We start from the raw sequence: 16,139 nt of genomic DNA, 5'->3' as shown, positions 1-16,139 counted from the left end.
CGTCATGTAGTGAAATTGGACCCCTCCGAACATACACAAACATCACATTCCAGGGCAAGACAAGTCAACGGGAGGTAGCATTTAGAAAAAGGAAGAAGATATATTTGGGGGAGGCGAAAAAAACTCCCTCTCACCTTGCCCTTGAATTAGGTAAATGTTAGGCAAATGTGTCATGTAGTGCATTGATTGTTCTGCTGTCTACATAGTAGGTTTGTAGCTTAGGGAAGTTTAAAATGTTTACAGAAGTGGTTTTATATGCTCATTTATTACCTACAGAATATATCCCTAGACTCAGTATGTCTTTATTGACCTTATTTGGAATGGTCGTGAATATTAATGAGGGTGCAAGCGAAGTGATGAGCGGGTATGCAGATGGTTACGCATTGGGTTTGGTGCGTATGGGGACTGAGGGAGGGGGGGGGTGTATGGGAATTCCGGGAGTTTTCAATATGGGAAATAGGCGAGACTTCCGGGAAAAACGGGTGTGTTGGCAGGTATGGTGCGGACTCGAACTATTGACCTTCTTAATGCGAGGCAACAGCGCTAACCACTGAGCCACCGTGCCACCCACCTTTAAATGATAGTGTGATAAATAAAAAATACCAAATTACTTTTTTTGTCAACTTTAAGGCAGATTGGTGACAACCTGATCGTACCTGGAGGAGTGAAGACCATTGAAGCCAATGGGAAGATGGTGATCCCTGGAGGAATTGACATCCACACCCACCTACAGATGCCCTTCAGGGGTACAACCACCGCTGATGACTTCACCCAGGGCACCAAGGCTGCTCTGGCTGGAGGAACCACCATGATTGGTAAGCAGGGGTGGAAAGTCACAATTTACATCTACTCACAATACTGCAATTGAGTAGCTTTTCCATACTTTTAATGTTTTTAAATCTGCACTTTTTACTTTTAAAGGGGATTTTAAATTCGCTTTTAAGAGTTCACACTTAGCTCATGACTTATGAAAGCTCGTTTGGCATGCTGTCCCGGGAGAGAGCCCTGAGCTCAAGGCATTCCTCGAGTCCAGGGCTCCCTCCCTTTGTGGGGCGAGTGGAGATTGAGCTCAGGGTGATCTCAAAACTCCCCCGCAGCTAAGGCCAAGGTGAACTTCTTGAGAGCGAGACGACTAGTAAAAGAGACTTGGGTTTAAGAGGTCTATGATGCAGAGCAATTTATTTATTTATTTTTTATTATTAGGCTTTGGGAGAGAACTGAAACCCCTGCGGGGGAAACGTGCTAGCACCACGCAGAGATACCAGAAGCTCAAGTAGGGAGCCAGAGCTAATGCTATTCCTACTGGTTGCTGGGCCGCCGAGCCACCTATTTTGGATAAAGGTGGAAGAAGGGGGAGGAGGGGGGGATTCTTCAAGACGAAGATAGTTGTAAATGCAAAAGGAGGAGATATATATAGGAACTAGGGATGCTTGATTGGAGGATCGTGATTAGCTAATATGAGCCAGCTGGTTTAATCATGAGCACGTACTCCTCTCGAAATGAGTTTAGTAAATTAAACTTTACTTAAATTCAAATGAGATTGTGCTCTTTTCAAAAGAGGGCAGGGCTACAAATGCCTGTGTGTCAGCATAGTGGCAGATTTAAAGCAGAACTAACGTTATCTGTGCGAAAAAGTGAAAACGTCAAAAGAAGTGGCTCAGAATAAAGTAGTTTACTGTGATTATGCTGTTCATTTGTGCATCTAGACTGAAGCTTAAAGGGGCTAATAATTTTGTCCCTAAAATGGTGTTTAAAAAATTAAAAGCTGCTTTTATTCTAGTCGAAATAAAACAAATAAGACTTTCTCCAGAAGAAAAAATATTATCAGACATACTGTGAAAATTTCCTTGCTCTGTTAAACATCATATGGGAAATATTTAAAAAAAAGAAGAAAAAAAATCGAAGGGGGCTAATAATTCTGACGTCAACTGTATATGTAATGATTAAGCACTTTAAAACCACCATTCTTGAGAAACTGAGACATTGTTTTAAAGGATCACTGAACTCCTTTAACAAAACATGTCCCATGCTGTCAGTCATTGAGAACCTTAACATTTCAGGAACTGCTGACTAGAATTTCGAAAGGGAGAAAGAGAGACTTCTAGTTTTTATTTTACATTTTCATCCTTTGTATTTACCCATATATTTATTTTTATTTATTTTATTTATAATTTTTTTTCTAATGTTATTATTTATTTGTTTATATGTTAATTATTTATTTATCAGTGTCTTGATTCACCGTTACATACTTATTGAAGGCCTCAGAAAATAGGGAGGGGTGGGAGATGGGAGGGATGGTGCATAGAAGGGGGTAGAAAAATGTAAGGTTGTTTTAAGAGTTCTACAGATTTCTTGTTTTTATTGCTATGTATTTCATGTCATCCTTTTGCTGATAGGACTTCTATTTTTCATATACATTTGTAAGTTTGTATAATATCTGGAAAAAATGCAATAAAAATATTGGAAATAAAACCACCATTCTGAAATAGGACCCTTTTAATGGACTCAGAAGGTTGCACTAGAAGCTTCACATACATGGGAAAGTGAGTGTGTGTGTTAACAAATGAGATTCACGTTGACAACAACTGCTGGTTTCCTGCATGAAGAAAACCTGACAGCAGCTGCTTTCTAAGACTGGCCTAAACCCTGTGTTTACCAGGAACTGTTAGCAGCGATTAATTTTAGAGTGAAAGACCAGCTGTAAGAATCTCTTTTGTTCCCAGAGGAAACGTGAGCTAGATTCGACGCGCAGATAAAGGAGAGACAATGAAGAAGCAGTGAATATACAGAGGTTCTATACTTAATATGGCTTGGAGAGGTTTGCTTTAATACGAGATGCATTTGCTGCATTGTAGTTTGAAGTCTGCAATAAGAAGACCTTCGTTTATGGTGAACAAATTCAAAGTGAAGCTAGTCCCTGCTGAAAAATCCAGCTTAAACCAGCCTAGGCTGGTTGGCTGGTTTTAGCTGGTCGACCAGGCTGGTTTTAGAGGGGTTTTGGCCACTTCCAGGCTGGTTTCCAACCATTTCCAGCCTGGTCTTAGCTGGTCAGGCTGGGAGATGACCAGCTAAAACCAGCTTGACCAGCCTTGCCAAGCTGGGAGTCCAGCCAAAACCAGCTATATCCAGCTTAAACCAGGCTGGTCAAGCTGGTTTTAGCTGGATTTGGCTGGTCATTTTCCAGCCTGACCAGCTAAGACCAGGCTGGAAATGGTTGGAAACCAGCCCGGAAATGGCCAAAACCCCTCTAAAACCAGCCTGGTCAACCAGCTAAAACCAGCCAACCAGCCTAGGCTGGTTTAAGCTGGATTTTTCAGCAGGGGTAACATACATTTGAAGGCTAACCCTGCTGAAAAATCCAGCTTAAACCAGCCTAGGCTGGTTGGCTGGTTTTAGCTGGTTGACCAGCCTGGTTTTAGAGGGGTTTTGGCCATTTCCAGGCTGGTTTCCACCCAATTCCAGCCTGGTCTTAGCTGGTCAGGCTGGAAAATGACTGGTTGAGCTGGTTTTAGCTGGATTTGGCTGGTTTTGGCTGGACTCCCAGCTTGGCTAGGCTGGTCAAGCTGGTTTTAGCTGGTCATCTCCCAGCCTGACCAGCTAAGACCAGGCTGGAAATGGCTGGAAACCAGCCTGGATGTGGCCAAAACTCCTCTAAAACCAGCCTGGTCGATCAGCTAAAACCAGCCAACCAGCCTAGGCTGGTTTAAGCTAGATTTTTCAGCAGGGAAATGACTAGCCCTCCTGGTAAATTTGTATTATTTGTTTTGATGTTGCTGCGGTATGGTGGCTCAGGGGTTAGCACTTTCGGCTAACAGCAAGAAGGTCACTGGTTCGAGTCCTGGCTGGGCCAGTTGGCTTTTCAGTGTGGGGTTTGCATGTTCCCTCCATGTTGCCGTGGGCTTTCTCCTGGTGCTCCGGTTTCCCCTACAGTCCAAACACATGCGCTATAGCTGAACTGAATAAACTAAATTGGCCGTACAGTATGAGTGTGTGTCTGAATCTGAGAGTGTATGGGTTTCCCAGTACTGGGTTGCGGCTGTAGCATCCGCTGTGTAAAACATATGCCAGAATAGTTGGTAGTTCATTCTACTGTGGCGACCCCTGATAAATAAGGGACTAAGCTGAAGGAAAATTAATAAATGAATGGATGGAAATGCTAATGCTAAAAAGCTAACGTCAGTACGTGTGTGTGTTCTCCAGTGGATCATGTGATCCCGGAGCCGGGCTGCAGTCTGCTGGAAGCGTTCGATCGCTGGAGTAAATGGGCGGATGAGAAAGCCTGCTGCGATTACTCTCTGCATGTGGACATCACCCACTGGAACGACAGCGTCAAGCAGGAGGTCGAGACCCTCATCAAGGAGAAAGGTCAGAAATATATTACTGTTTATTTTTACCATGCGTTTACTGCACTTTAAGCATCCAAATGTACATTGGCGGAGAGAGCCTAACATGCTGCAATTTAGGAAAACACATGCAGTTACAAAAAACACCAGCAAATTAGGAATAGAGCATTGATTTGACCAAAACAATCTCACGGCAATTCGTAACATTTTGATGTAATGGCTAATTCGTATGAATTCGTTTGATCTCATTCATACAATTTAGTACGATTTGCTAATGACGTTACAAATTACCAATCAATCAATCAATCAATCAATCAATCAATCAATCAATCAATCAAAGGCAAATACACTTCCATGTAGTCAAATACACTGTCATGTAGTGAAATTGGACCCCCCCTCCCGACCATACATAAACATCACATTTCAGGGAAAGACAGGTCAACGTTAAGGGTAAAATGATTACGTTTCCTTTGAGATCAAGCTGGATTGACAGCATACGTGTTGCAAATCTTCACAACGCAAACATGTTAAGAAAATGCGCTGCAATTTCTATCAAAACATGCAGAAAGCACGCGGAAAACAACGTAAATGTTTCAAGGGGACCCTAAAACGTGATTGACTGGTTGGGATTTGTTTATTGTGCACTGATTATTGCTCTGGGGTGCGTTTCCCAAACAACGACATAACTCACGGCGGAACTATCATAGTACGATGTACGATTGTGATGTAGTGACGAGTGTTTCCCGAAACTCGTAGTTTCTCTGTCGCAGATCCATCGCTTGAACCATGTTAGTTATAACGTTAAACGCCCATAATGATGCTCTAAACAGGGCGGAGTAACTACTTCTTTAGAGAAGAGCCCATCATTTCTTTGCGGAAAATTTACTGTTTTACACAAACACGCAATTAAAATAAAATCCAATATTAGTTTTGGTAAAAATATGCACTTGCTTTCCATAATTACTGAAATATATGTAAACGGCACATATAGGGCCTGTGTTTCCTTTACTAATATTGTTTAGAGCATTTCAGATTTTATTCTAACACATAAAATCACTTACAAAAGCTAACACGTATTCTAATAGCACACATAAATCATAGAAATAAATAAATAAATAATTAGGCTATTTATATAAAATGAAATTTAATATTTGTTATGTAACTTATAATTTTGTTATGTATGTTATGTTATGTAACTAATAATAATATTAATAATATTAATGATGAAGATGATTATTATTATTATGTAGGATAATGTTTATTTATTTTTTTGAAAAGTCTACTTTTACAATTTGACACATGCAAACCACTGCAGAAATGTTCTAACCAGCAGGCCTATGTCATAGACAGCACAGATACTTAATAAATAACCTACTATAGATTAAAAGCATTAACGCATGCCGTGTTTTTTGTTTTCACAAGCTTTGAAGACGTAACAAATTCCACTTTTAAATAATAGGTCACCTATAGCTTTCATCATGAGGCTGTGTTCAGAATGACATCAATGTTTTCAAAGTGCACTGCGAAGGGAGCGCAATTATAAACGTGAAGATCGCTTAAACTGAACTGTAAAGTTACTTTGAAAGCAAATTACACCTAAGAGAAATGACCTTAATGCTTTTTTATTTTTAATCTTTTAGGTTTAAATGTTGGAACATTCTAAATGAATGGGGCATAGGGGGGATAACTGGGAATAGAACACAGCCAGGAACTATGTTTCTAACTACAGCTCTAGAAGTGTAGTTACAAGTGCACAAGTTTGCGATGCTTTTTGCGAATGTTCATTGGAATGATGGATTTGGAAAATGCCAAATCAACAAACTATGTTTGTAACGACAGAAATTGCAACCTTAGTTGGCTAAAGATGGTTTTGGGAAACGCACCCCGGCACGTTAAGCTCTCTCAGCTACCATACACATGATATCTTTTTCCTGTATTGTTCTAGATGGTTCAGCACACTAAAAATAAATCCCCTGTGAACTTCTAAATATAACAAGCAGTATGGTGTCCCACAGGGAATGTGTTTTTTTTCTCTTCTTTATGACTGAAGACTTGATCTTTGAGTTATTTTTGAGTAACTTGCTTCAAAACAGGCTGCACAACCACAAAATGAGTGTCACAGTGTTTTCAGAGCGTCACAGATCACAGTATCCTCAATTAATTAGGCAGAAAAAAACGATAGGCTGCTAGGCATTTTATGGACCGATCAGATTATAAGAAGACGATCAACCTGGCCCAAAAAGTATGTCGGCCCAGTGAGAAACGACGTGGCCGGCCAGATGGCCAGTCCGCCCGTGACTGGGTTGCAGCTGGAAGAGCATCCGTTGCGTAAAACATACGCTGGATAAGTTGGCAGTTCATTACACTGTGGCGACCCCAGATTAATAACGGAACTAAGCATAAAAAATGAACGAATGAATGAATGAATGAATGAATGAATGAATGAATGAATGTGAATTTGTCTTGTTGACTTGGCAGAGCTTTTTAAATTTGTTTTTTAATTTAGCTGATTTATTCTTTCTGTCCATACAGGAGTGAACTCGTTCCAGGTCTACATGGCTTTTAAAGACCTCTATCAGATGAGCAACACCGAGGTGAGATAAAGAAATGTTTTTATTTATTCATTCATTTCATTTCTTTTATTATTGCTGTGGTGAATACACACATTCTGTCACAGTGCCAGTAGGAGAATGGGCTGTTTAAAAGAAGTCCAATAGATGTCTAACAGATTAACATTTAGTCATTGTGCAGACTCTTTTGTCCAAAGCAACTTACAATGGAGGAGGTATTCAGCGATTCAATATGAAGAAACAAAGGAAGTGCTAATTATCTGAAGAAACTGTTAGTGCTCACAGAATAAGGAGGGGAGTGTTTTTATAGAGAGTTTTTTTACAGGTGGTTTGTCAAGCCCACTCACCTGTGTGACGCTCACTTCACAAATGTACAATTTATTTATTTATTTAATTATTTATTTATTTTAGAGAGATGGAGTGACTGTAAGAAAGTGTCTTGTGCAAATGTGCAAAAACTGGCACACCTGTAGAGAAGGGCTGGGTACCGAAACTAGGTAACCGGTACGTACTGGTATTAAATCAGCGTATGAATTTCGGTGCCTAATTTCGGTGCTGCGGCAAGGACGTTACGCCTGTTTCACACCGCAAGCGAAAGCAGTGCATGAGCAGAGCGTGTTGTTTTACATGTTTTACAAAATTGTTTTACATTTGGTTTTGTAGTTCGGGCCTAAATAAATGTTTGCTGCAGTTTTTAATCGTTTTAAGTTCATTTGAATGACTATATATAAATCAGTTGATATTATTAACGCATTTATTGGGTAAAATTGCTACTTTTTACTGTCATTCAATGTGTTTTGGTCATTATCAATGCACGAAATAAACAATAAGAAATACGGCTTATTATGACTCCAGAATAATAGTTTTTTTAGGAAACAGTGTAAAAATGTTCAGAAACATTATTGTGAATGAATGGGAGGGCAAAATAAATTGACTTCAACTGTAAACTTTAACAGACCTACAGTTGCAGCAATGTGCCTTGATGTACTCGAATGTTATAAATGTGTTTCCTACAGCAGTATAACGTTACTTGTCAAATAAATAAACAAGGAAGATTATTTTGAGTTGAAGTTATTTAATTATTTTGTTTATGAAGACTGCAGAGTGATGCATGAAAACAAATTAATTCCAATAATGTTAAGTATTTTGTGATATTTATGTTAAAATGTGCTCCTAAAAGTGCCCCTGCCCGCCCCCCACAGGTTAATTGTAAGCTAATGTAATTTCATAATGCAAATCTTAAATTCATGCTAATCAACAAATGATCAAAGGAAATGTATTAATGTAATACAATATGAATTGAGGTTTACTTTAAACTGTAATTATGTTGTTCTAATAAAATTATTTAAAAAAATATTTTGTCAAATAAAAAATAGTATTGAAGAGTCATCCACCATCATTTTGTGGCTAAAAAGTATCGATTCAGGCACCATTTTGGCACCGGTATCGTTTTAAAAGTATCGATTAGGCACCGGTATCGAAAAAAACCCAAACGATACCCAACCCTACTGTAGAGTGTGTTTTCTAAAGGTGGTTTGTCAAACTCACTCACCTGTGGGAAGCACACTCGGAATTGCATAACAGATGTCTGAACATAAACAGCTTGACTAAAACAAGGCTACATTTGGGCTCCCTGTGTAAAACTAATATGTTTATTTGATTACTAGTATATTTTGACTTAAATGGTGATGTATGTGAAGTTTCAGCTCAAAAAACCTCACAGATAGTGTTTTATAACCCTTTTAGGCTTTGATCCTAACTTAGCTAATTTGGTGACTGTCCCTTTAAATTCAAAATAGATTGTGCTCTTTACAGAAGAGGGCGGAACTACAAATGCCTGTGTGTCAGCAAGGTGGCAGATTCAAAACAAGACTAACGTCCTATGCTAATGAGGGAGAGATGGTCACTAGTGGGCGGGGCTTTCCACCTCTGATGACACGTGCAAATGCGTGACTGTCAATCAAAGTGTTTCTGCAGACTGTTTCTATCAAGCCTGATTATAAAAACATTTAATTAATACATTTTACCATTGGAAGCTGGTTATATTCACACACTGCTGCCTCACAACTGTGATTGTAAAAGTGATTTTGCATAATAGGTGCCCTTTAATGAAACCTGCAGAAACCCTGATTCACTTTAATGCAAAAACTAGAAATTATGAAGGCAGCAAAACACAAACTATACAATTCACACATTTTCCCCACTTAAAACCATACAATTTATATATATATATATATATATATATATATATATATATATATATATATATATATATATATATATATATATATATGAACATATATATATATATATATATATATATATATATATATATATATATATATATATATGAACAATATATATACATATATATAACAATATATATACATATATATAACAATATATATACATGAACAATATATATATATATGCCTTTTTTCTGTGTTTTTAAACAGCTGTATGAGGTCTTCACCTTCCTTGGAGAGCATGGAGGAATTGCTCAGGTCCACGCAGAAAATGGAGAAATAATTGCTGAGGTTTGTGCACTTTATGAATATCAAGATTCACTTTATTACACTGGGTGATGCAGTGGCGCAGTAGGTAGTGCTGTCACCTCACAGCAAGAAGGTCACTGGTTCGAGCCTCGGCTGGGTTAGTTGGCTTTTCTATGTGGAGTTTGCATGTTCTCCCTGCGTAGGCTAAATTGTCCGTAGTGTATGAGTGTGTGTGTGTGTGGATGTTTCCCAGAGATGGGTTGCGGCTGGAAGGGCATCCGCTGCGTAAAAATGTGCTGCATAAGTTGGCGGTTCATTCCGCTGTGGCGACCTCGGATTAATAAAGAGACTAAGACGACAAGAAAATGAATGAATGAAACATAGATTTATATCAGGGTATGCAGTGCCCACCAACGACTCCGGACACTGTTCATATTTCTGCCGTGCCACAGAGCGCCATCTGAATAGTTTCATTTTAAATAACATGCAAATATGTGCATCTGGTGCGCAATACTTCCAACTGTCATGTGCACTCTGTCTTGTGCTGTCATCTGGTGTGCGACATCCATTAATGTGTTATGTGTGTGTTTTCAGGAGCAGGCCCGTATGCTGGAGATGGGCATCACTGGACCCGAGGGACACGTCCTCAGCCGCCCTGAGGAGGTCAGTCAACACAAACACAAAGCTGCATCACTTCACATGAACATCACTGCAGTTCACAGTAATACATTTGTTTTCCAGTCTTTAATATAAGACATGGAACTCATGATAATATAATTCAATTACAGTTTATTTTGACAAAATATGACCTCCCCTGTAGATTTAATTTGACGTTCCTCATCTGGTTTTCTTGAGGTCAGCCATGAGAGTAGAGAGGAAAACTAGATGTATATGGTATTTTAGTAAATTAAATCAACAGTGTGTGTTTGTAAACCATATACAGTCATGTGCAAAAGTTAGTACATCCTATTGAATTTCATGGTTTTTGATTTCATAAGGTGTCCAATTTCTTTTCACATGACTGAATGCGCTACTGTAGAAACACTGAGGTTCATGTGTAAGCCAAAGCTGACATGTTTTCATTTCTTTATTTATTTACCAGGTAAAAACTCACTGAGATTCAAATGTCTTTGTAAGAGTGATCTGGCGAACAAAAAGAAATACTGTAAACATATAGGTTTACATTAAACCCATTTATACATCACAGAAACAGTTCTTAAGTGAACACATGATTTGATACTCATTTAGGGACAGAAGCGTGGTCAGCTATAGCATGTTTAGCAAATTATTCCATGTCAGTGCGGCTTTATGTACAAAATTATTATCGTTTTTTTAAAGCTCTGTTTGAAGTGGGACCTGAATTAAATATATCAATAAATGTAGTTGATCATTCACACTCACCGGCCACTTTATTAGGTACACCTTACTAGTACTGTGGCTGAAGTGTCAAACTGACATCATCAGAGAAGGAGACAATCCAAACGCAGGCACAAATGCTCAGATTTTAATAAAGATTACCAAAGCTACTGCAATTTTTTTATTGGATTAACTTGCACTGATGAATTGTTCTCCTAAAGAAAAGCCATTGTTAAAATAAACATTTCAAACTGACTTTAAACGGGTCATTACTGATATCAAAATCTCTTTTATGCCTTGAAATGTTTGTGTCTGTATGTGTGTCTGTATGTGTGTGTGTGTGTGTGTGTGTGTGTGTGTGTGTAGCTGGAGGCTGAAGCAGTGTTTCGAGCTGTCACTATTGCCAGTCAAACCAACTGTCCTCTCTATGTGACCCGCGTGATGAGCAAGAGTGCGGCAGACATCATCTCACAGGCCAGGAAAAAAGGTACACAACATGACATGTACTTAAAGGGTTAGTTCACCCAAAAATGACAAATCTGTCAATAATTACTCACTCTCATGTCATTCCAATCCCTCCATTCATCTTCAGAAAACAAATTAAGAAGTGTCGAGATGAAATAGCTTCCTCGTTCTCATTAAACAGCAAGGGCCTTGAAATGTCAAAGTGGCTTTAATTTTTCAACTGGAATCTTAAGAATCTCCAAGAGCTCTTTTGTGTGACAGAAAACTGTAAATACAACTTTATTCGACAATATCTTCTCTCTCATGTCAGGTTAAATTGAATTTGAATTTAAATTTATTCGACAGATTACAAACGTAGCACCCTGACCATGATGATGAAGACATTAGCTATTTTTCCAGCCACCTATTTTTATGCACATTTTGAATTAACACATAAAAAAATGCTTGATGGAAAGCTGAACTTTATAGTGTTGTTATTATTAGTATTATTATTATTAGTATTATTAGTAATATTATCATAATAATTATTATTAGTATAATAATAAAAATTATTATTATTATTATTATTATTAGTAGTAGTAGTATTACTATTATTATTATTATTATTATTATTATTAGTAGTAGTAGTAGTAGTAGTAGTAGTATTAGTATAATAATAATAGTAATAATAATAATCTGTTTTGTGTTAATGTGACATGTTTCTGTCCGATATCGCATATTCCATGCATGCTGCCACTATAAATAAAAATTATTTTTTGAAGGATTTGACATGTGACCCTTCGCTCGGTTTGCAAAACTTGATGTGACCCTCTGGTCTAAAAAGTTTGCCCACTACTGGTGTAGAGTATATGTGTGAGTCCAATGCAGAAGTGCATTAAAGCAGTGCAGTTTCACCCCAGCCTATTTCTCTATTCTTAACCACGACGCACATTCAGTATTAATCCACACAGTGGCAAAAGCTGAACTATTTTGAAACTTGACCGCAAAAACAATTAGCCCTGTTTTAGTCAAGATGACTATGTTTAGACGTCTATTAGACATATTGTAAAAACAAAAGATGCTTGCTGGTAATATCTGAAGTAGGTACTCCTTCATTACTTAAGTGTACTTAAGTATTTCGGTACTTTTGAATTACTTTTTTTTAAGGGTTACAACAGTTCAGAGCACCTAGTCATGGATCAGTGACCAAAATTTAGTTCCCCGGGGAACTGACTTCTAGTTCCTGTCTGTGCAAAAGCCCTTGATATTAACTGTGCTGTACCTAAGGTCTCCAAAATTGAAGTATTTTCAGTTCTTATAAGGAAGTTCAAATGAATGCGCTAGCAAATTCATTAATCTCACTAAAGTTGTCATATAGATAGCTGGATTTAATCTAGAAAGCACTAAAGATGTCAGCCAGCAATGATAAATTCTGAGAAATTAACTGTACTGTAAACAATGTAGGGTTCCATACAATTCCTTCATGCTATCCCAGCATAAACTGATTAAGTTAACTTAAGTTTAAGCGGATTGGACATAAAACAATTAAGTTATCCCCCAAAACTCTCAAGAATTGTGTTGTTTCAGCTTGTTATACATAAGTAGTTTGAACAAGCAGCACTTTTTGAGTGTACTCCTCTCCTCTGTCTCATTCGAAATAATTCATTTCACCCTGTGACCTATAAATCTTTATTTAGTTTACTTCATCGCTGAAAATAAACTGCAGTTCATATTTATGGCTGTTTTGGGTCTCTGAAATGGTTGAGGGCATTTCCGAAAGTGTTATCTGTTGTGCTAAATTGGGTGGTTGATCACTGTCTTCAGAGCAATGGGTACGGACCACACCGCTTTAATCTTTCTGACTGCCCTGTCACTGGAGATTTATACTGTAAGCTAGTTCTGCAGCGCTGCATCCTCTGGAGGCTTTTAAAGGTCGCAGATGTATTTTGTTAGTGGCGTTTGCTAAGTACCAGCGTTCAAATGGTTCATAGATAGGTCTAGGGATTTAAACAAAGCCATAGTCACTCTAAGTGATTATCTTATACTGTGTCCGAACAACAAGCGACTTTGTCTGTCTGCAACAAAACACGATGCGACAGAAGCATTTAAATATTAGCCACTGCACTCCCAAGATAATAGCAGAGGCTTTTGATCTAATTAATATATATTAAACCTTTTTAAGATTATTAATAGGTACTGAGTGGCTGATGTTGTTGGTTTGCATTGAGTCACATAACTATCTTTCATTTTCAAGTCGTCAGCCAGTTATTTTATTTTGATGATCTGACATTGCTTTTAGAGGTATGACAATAAAAGTAATGTAAGATGGTATTTAAACTCACATTGATAGCATTTAACACTGAGTAAAGCCCATAATCAGTACCTGAGGGCATCATTGTCATGGTAGTTTATTCTGTTGTTCTGTTATATTCACATATGTAGCATTTAACACTGAATAAAGGCCATAATCAGTACCTGAGGTGATCAATGTCATAGTAGTTTATGCTGTTGTTCTGCTATATTCACATGGGTAGTGTTTAACACTGAATAAAGCCCATTATCAGTACCTGAGGTGATCATTGTCATAGTACTTTATGTTGTTGTTCTGTTGTGAAGTCACAAACATATAAATTTAGCAGATGGTTAGCCATTATTAGCCATTATAAATGTCATGATATTTATAACAGCTTCATTAATATATTTGTTTGACATCAGCTACAAGCTGAATTTGTCCTTTACTGTTTCTTGACCAAAAGCTGTAGTTTTAGAAAGTTTTAAAGATTTAAAAACAGAAATATTTTATTATATTTAATCCAAATGTTTCTTGGCCAATAGCTTTTTTTTCAATATTTTAGTTTGACTAAAAATTCATTTCCAATTATTATTTTATTTTTTGTTCGTTTTTTTCAGTTAAGTTTTAGTATTGTTTATTTTTATTTTTATTTATTTATAGTGAAAAATGTACGAAAATGTTTCTTGGCCAATAGTTTTAGTCTTAATTTTATAAAGTTTTTGTTTGAGTAAAATGTATTAATTTATTTTGCCACTTATTTAATTTAAGTATTTTTTTATTTTTTATTTATTGTGAATTCCTGTATTTTATTGAGATAGATTTAAATTATATTATTTCAGTTTGCTTTTTAATTTAGTTTTAGCTTTTCATTTATTTATTTTATTTCAATTGATGAAAATGTTTCTTGGTCAGTAGTTTTAGTTTTACTAAATTTCAGTTTGTACTAAAAATACATTTATTGTGATTTTTTAAAAATGTTATTTCAGTCAAAGAAAATGTTTTTTGACTAATAGATGTAGTCTTATAGTTTTACAAAAACTTTTTTTTTAGTAAAAATTAATTTATTGTGAATTGTTTCAATTTAATTCCAGTTAAAATATATATATATTTTAACCATTAGGTTAAGTTTTACTTTTACAAAAATAGTCGTGTTTCAATGTAAATCTTCTTCCTGCAAACACTGAAGCCAATAAGGAAAATGATCTTTGAATCTGTCGTTCCCATAGATACAAAGCAGAATCCAGCAGCTCTGCATCTCCTCTAGAGAACTCTTCAACACAGTTAGCAGTCTTATCCAGATGTTCCTGCAATAATAGATGATTGATCCCCAGACACTGTTGTATAATGAGCTGCTTATGTGTTTATTTTCCACATAACGTTTACTATTGAGCAGATGTGTTCAGTTGATAAGACTCCCTGACTGTATTCTTGCCAGTAGAAATAATAATAATACACTGCAAAAGTGCTTTTCTTACTTAGATTTTTCATCTTGTTTCTACTCCTAATATCTAAAAATTGTTAAATCAAGGAGCAGGTTATAGACAATCCAAACAGAATTGTCTTTACTTATGAAGTAATGCGTCAAAAATTAAGCTTTAAGAGTTTTTTTCTTAAAACTAGCAAAAATAATCTGCCAATATGGTCCGTGAAATAATCTTGCTTTTCCTTTTGACATAAGATTATGCTTGTTTTGCTTCATTTTGACATATTATTTCTTAAAACACGACAGTATGTTTTGCTTGTCTGGTAAATGCTTCTTGATTTACAAATTTATAGATATTTGGACTAGAAACGAGACACAAAATCTAAGTAAAAAAGGTATTTATAGCAGTGTAGGTGATCTTTTTTGTGTGTTCTGTGTCCTTGAAACCGGAAACGAGCTACATAATGAGATTAAAACTGTTTATTTCCAGGTAACGTGGTGTTTGGAGAGCCAATCACGGCCAGTTTGGGAACTGATGGAACTCATTATTGGAGTAAGAACTGGGCGAAAGCTGCCTCTTTTGTGACATCACCACCTCTCAGTCCCGACCCAACCACTCCAGACTACCTGAACACCCTGTTGGCCAGGTAAACTTATTCAGTCATTCATTTTCCTTTCCGGCTTAGCCCCTTTATTCATCAGGGGTCGCCATAGTGGAATGAACCTATCAAGCATATGTTTTACACAGCGGATGCCCTTCCAGCTGCAACCCAGTACTGGGAAACACCCATACACTCTCACATTCATTATGGCCAATTTAGTTTATTCAGTTCACCTATAGTGCATGTGTTTGGACTGTGGGGGAAACCAAAGCACCCGGAGGAAACCCATGCCAACACGGGGAGAACATGCAAACTCCACAGAGAAATGCTAGCTGGTCCAATCACTTCAACCAGAGACCTTCTTGCTGAGCCACTTATTATTTACGTAAAAACGTATTTTAAAGTGTTCCAAATAGTATTGTGTTGGAGTTTCCTACAACAGGTTTAACTCTTGTGTACTGTTCAAACTGACTCCCCTTTCATTATGTTAGGGGCAGTTTTTGCCCCATTGACTTATATTATAATTACATGTTTTGATTGCAACTTCTTGACACCAAATAATCATGCATTCTTGATTGTGCAATTTAGGCTTAATTAGGTTAATCAGGCAATT

At 37.1% G+C, this 16,139-nt stretch overlaps 1 protein-coding gene across 3 annotated transcripts in view; it reads left to right on the top strand.

The window, feature by feature from the left end:
- dpysl3 (dihydropyrimidinase like 3) overlaps positions 1-16,139 on the top strand; it is a 50,213-nt gene that overhangs the window by 17,384 nt on the left and 16,690 nt on the right. For all 3 annotated transcript variants that reach the window (NM_001020512.1, XM_087299673.1, XM_087299674.1), the window contains 7 exon segments: positions 631-815; positions 4,201-4,365; positions 6,876-6,937; positions 9,370-9,450; positions 10,003-10,071; positions 11,131-11,251; positions 15,415-15,571. In NM_001020512.1, coding sequence (NP_001018348.1) covers positions 631-815; positions 4,201-4,365; positions 6,876-6,937; positions 9,370-9,450; positions 10,003-10,071; positions 11,131-11,251; positions 15,415-15,571 — 840 coding nt within the window.

This window comes from Danio rerio, chromosome 21 (assembly GCF_052040795.2).
Source record: "Danio rerio strain M-AB ecotype USA chromosome 21, GRCz13ab, whole genome shotgun sequence".
Lineage (NCBI taxonomy): Eukaryota > Metazoa > Chordata > Actinopteri > Cypriniformes > Danionidae > Danio > Danio rerio.
Note: the sequence above shows the minus strand (reverse complement) of the source record. Positions and strands in the feature narration are given on the sequence as shown.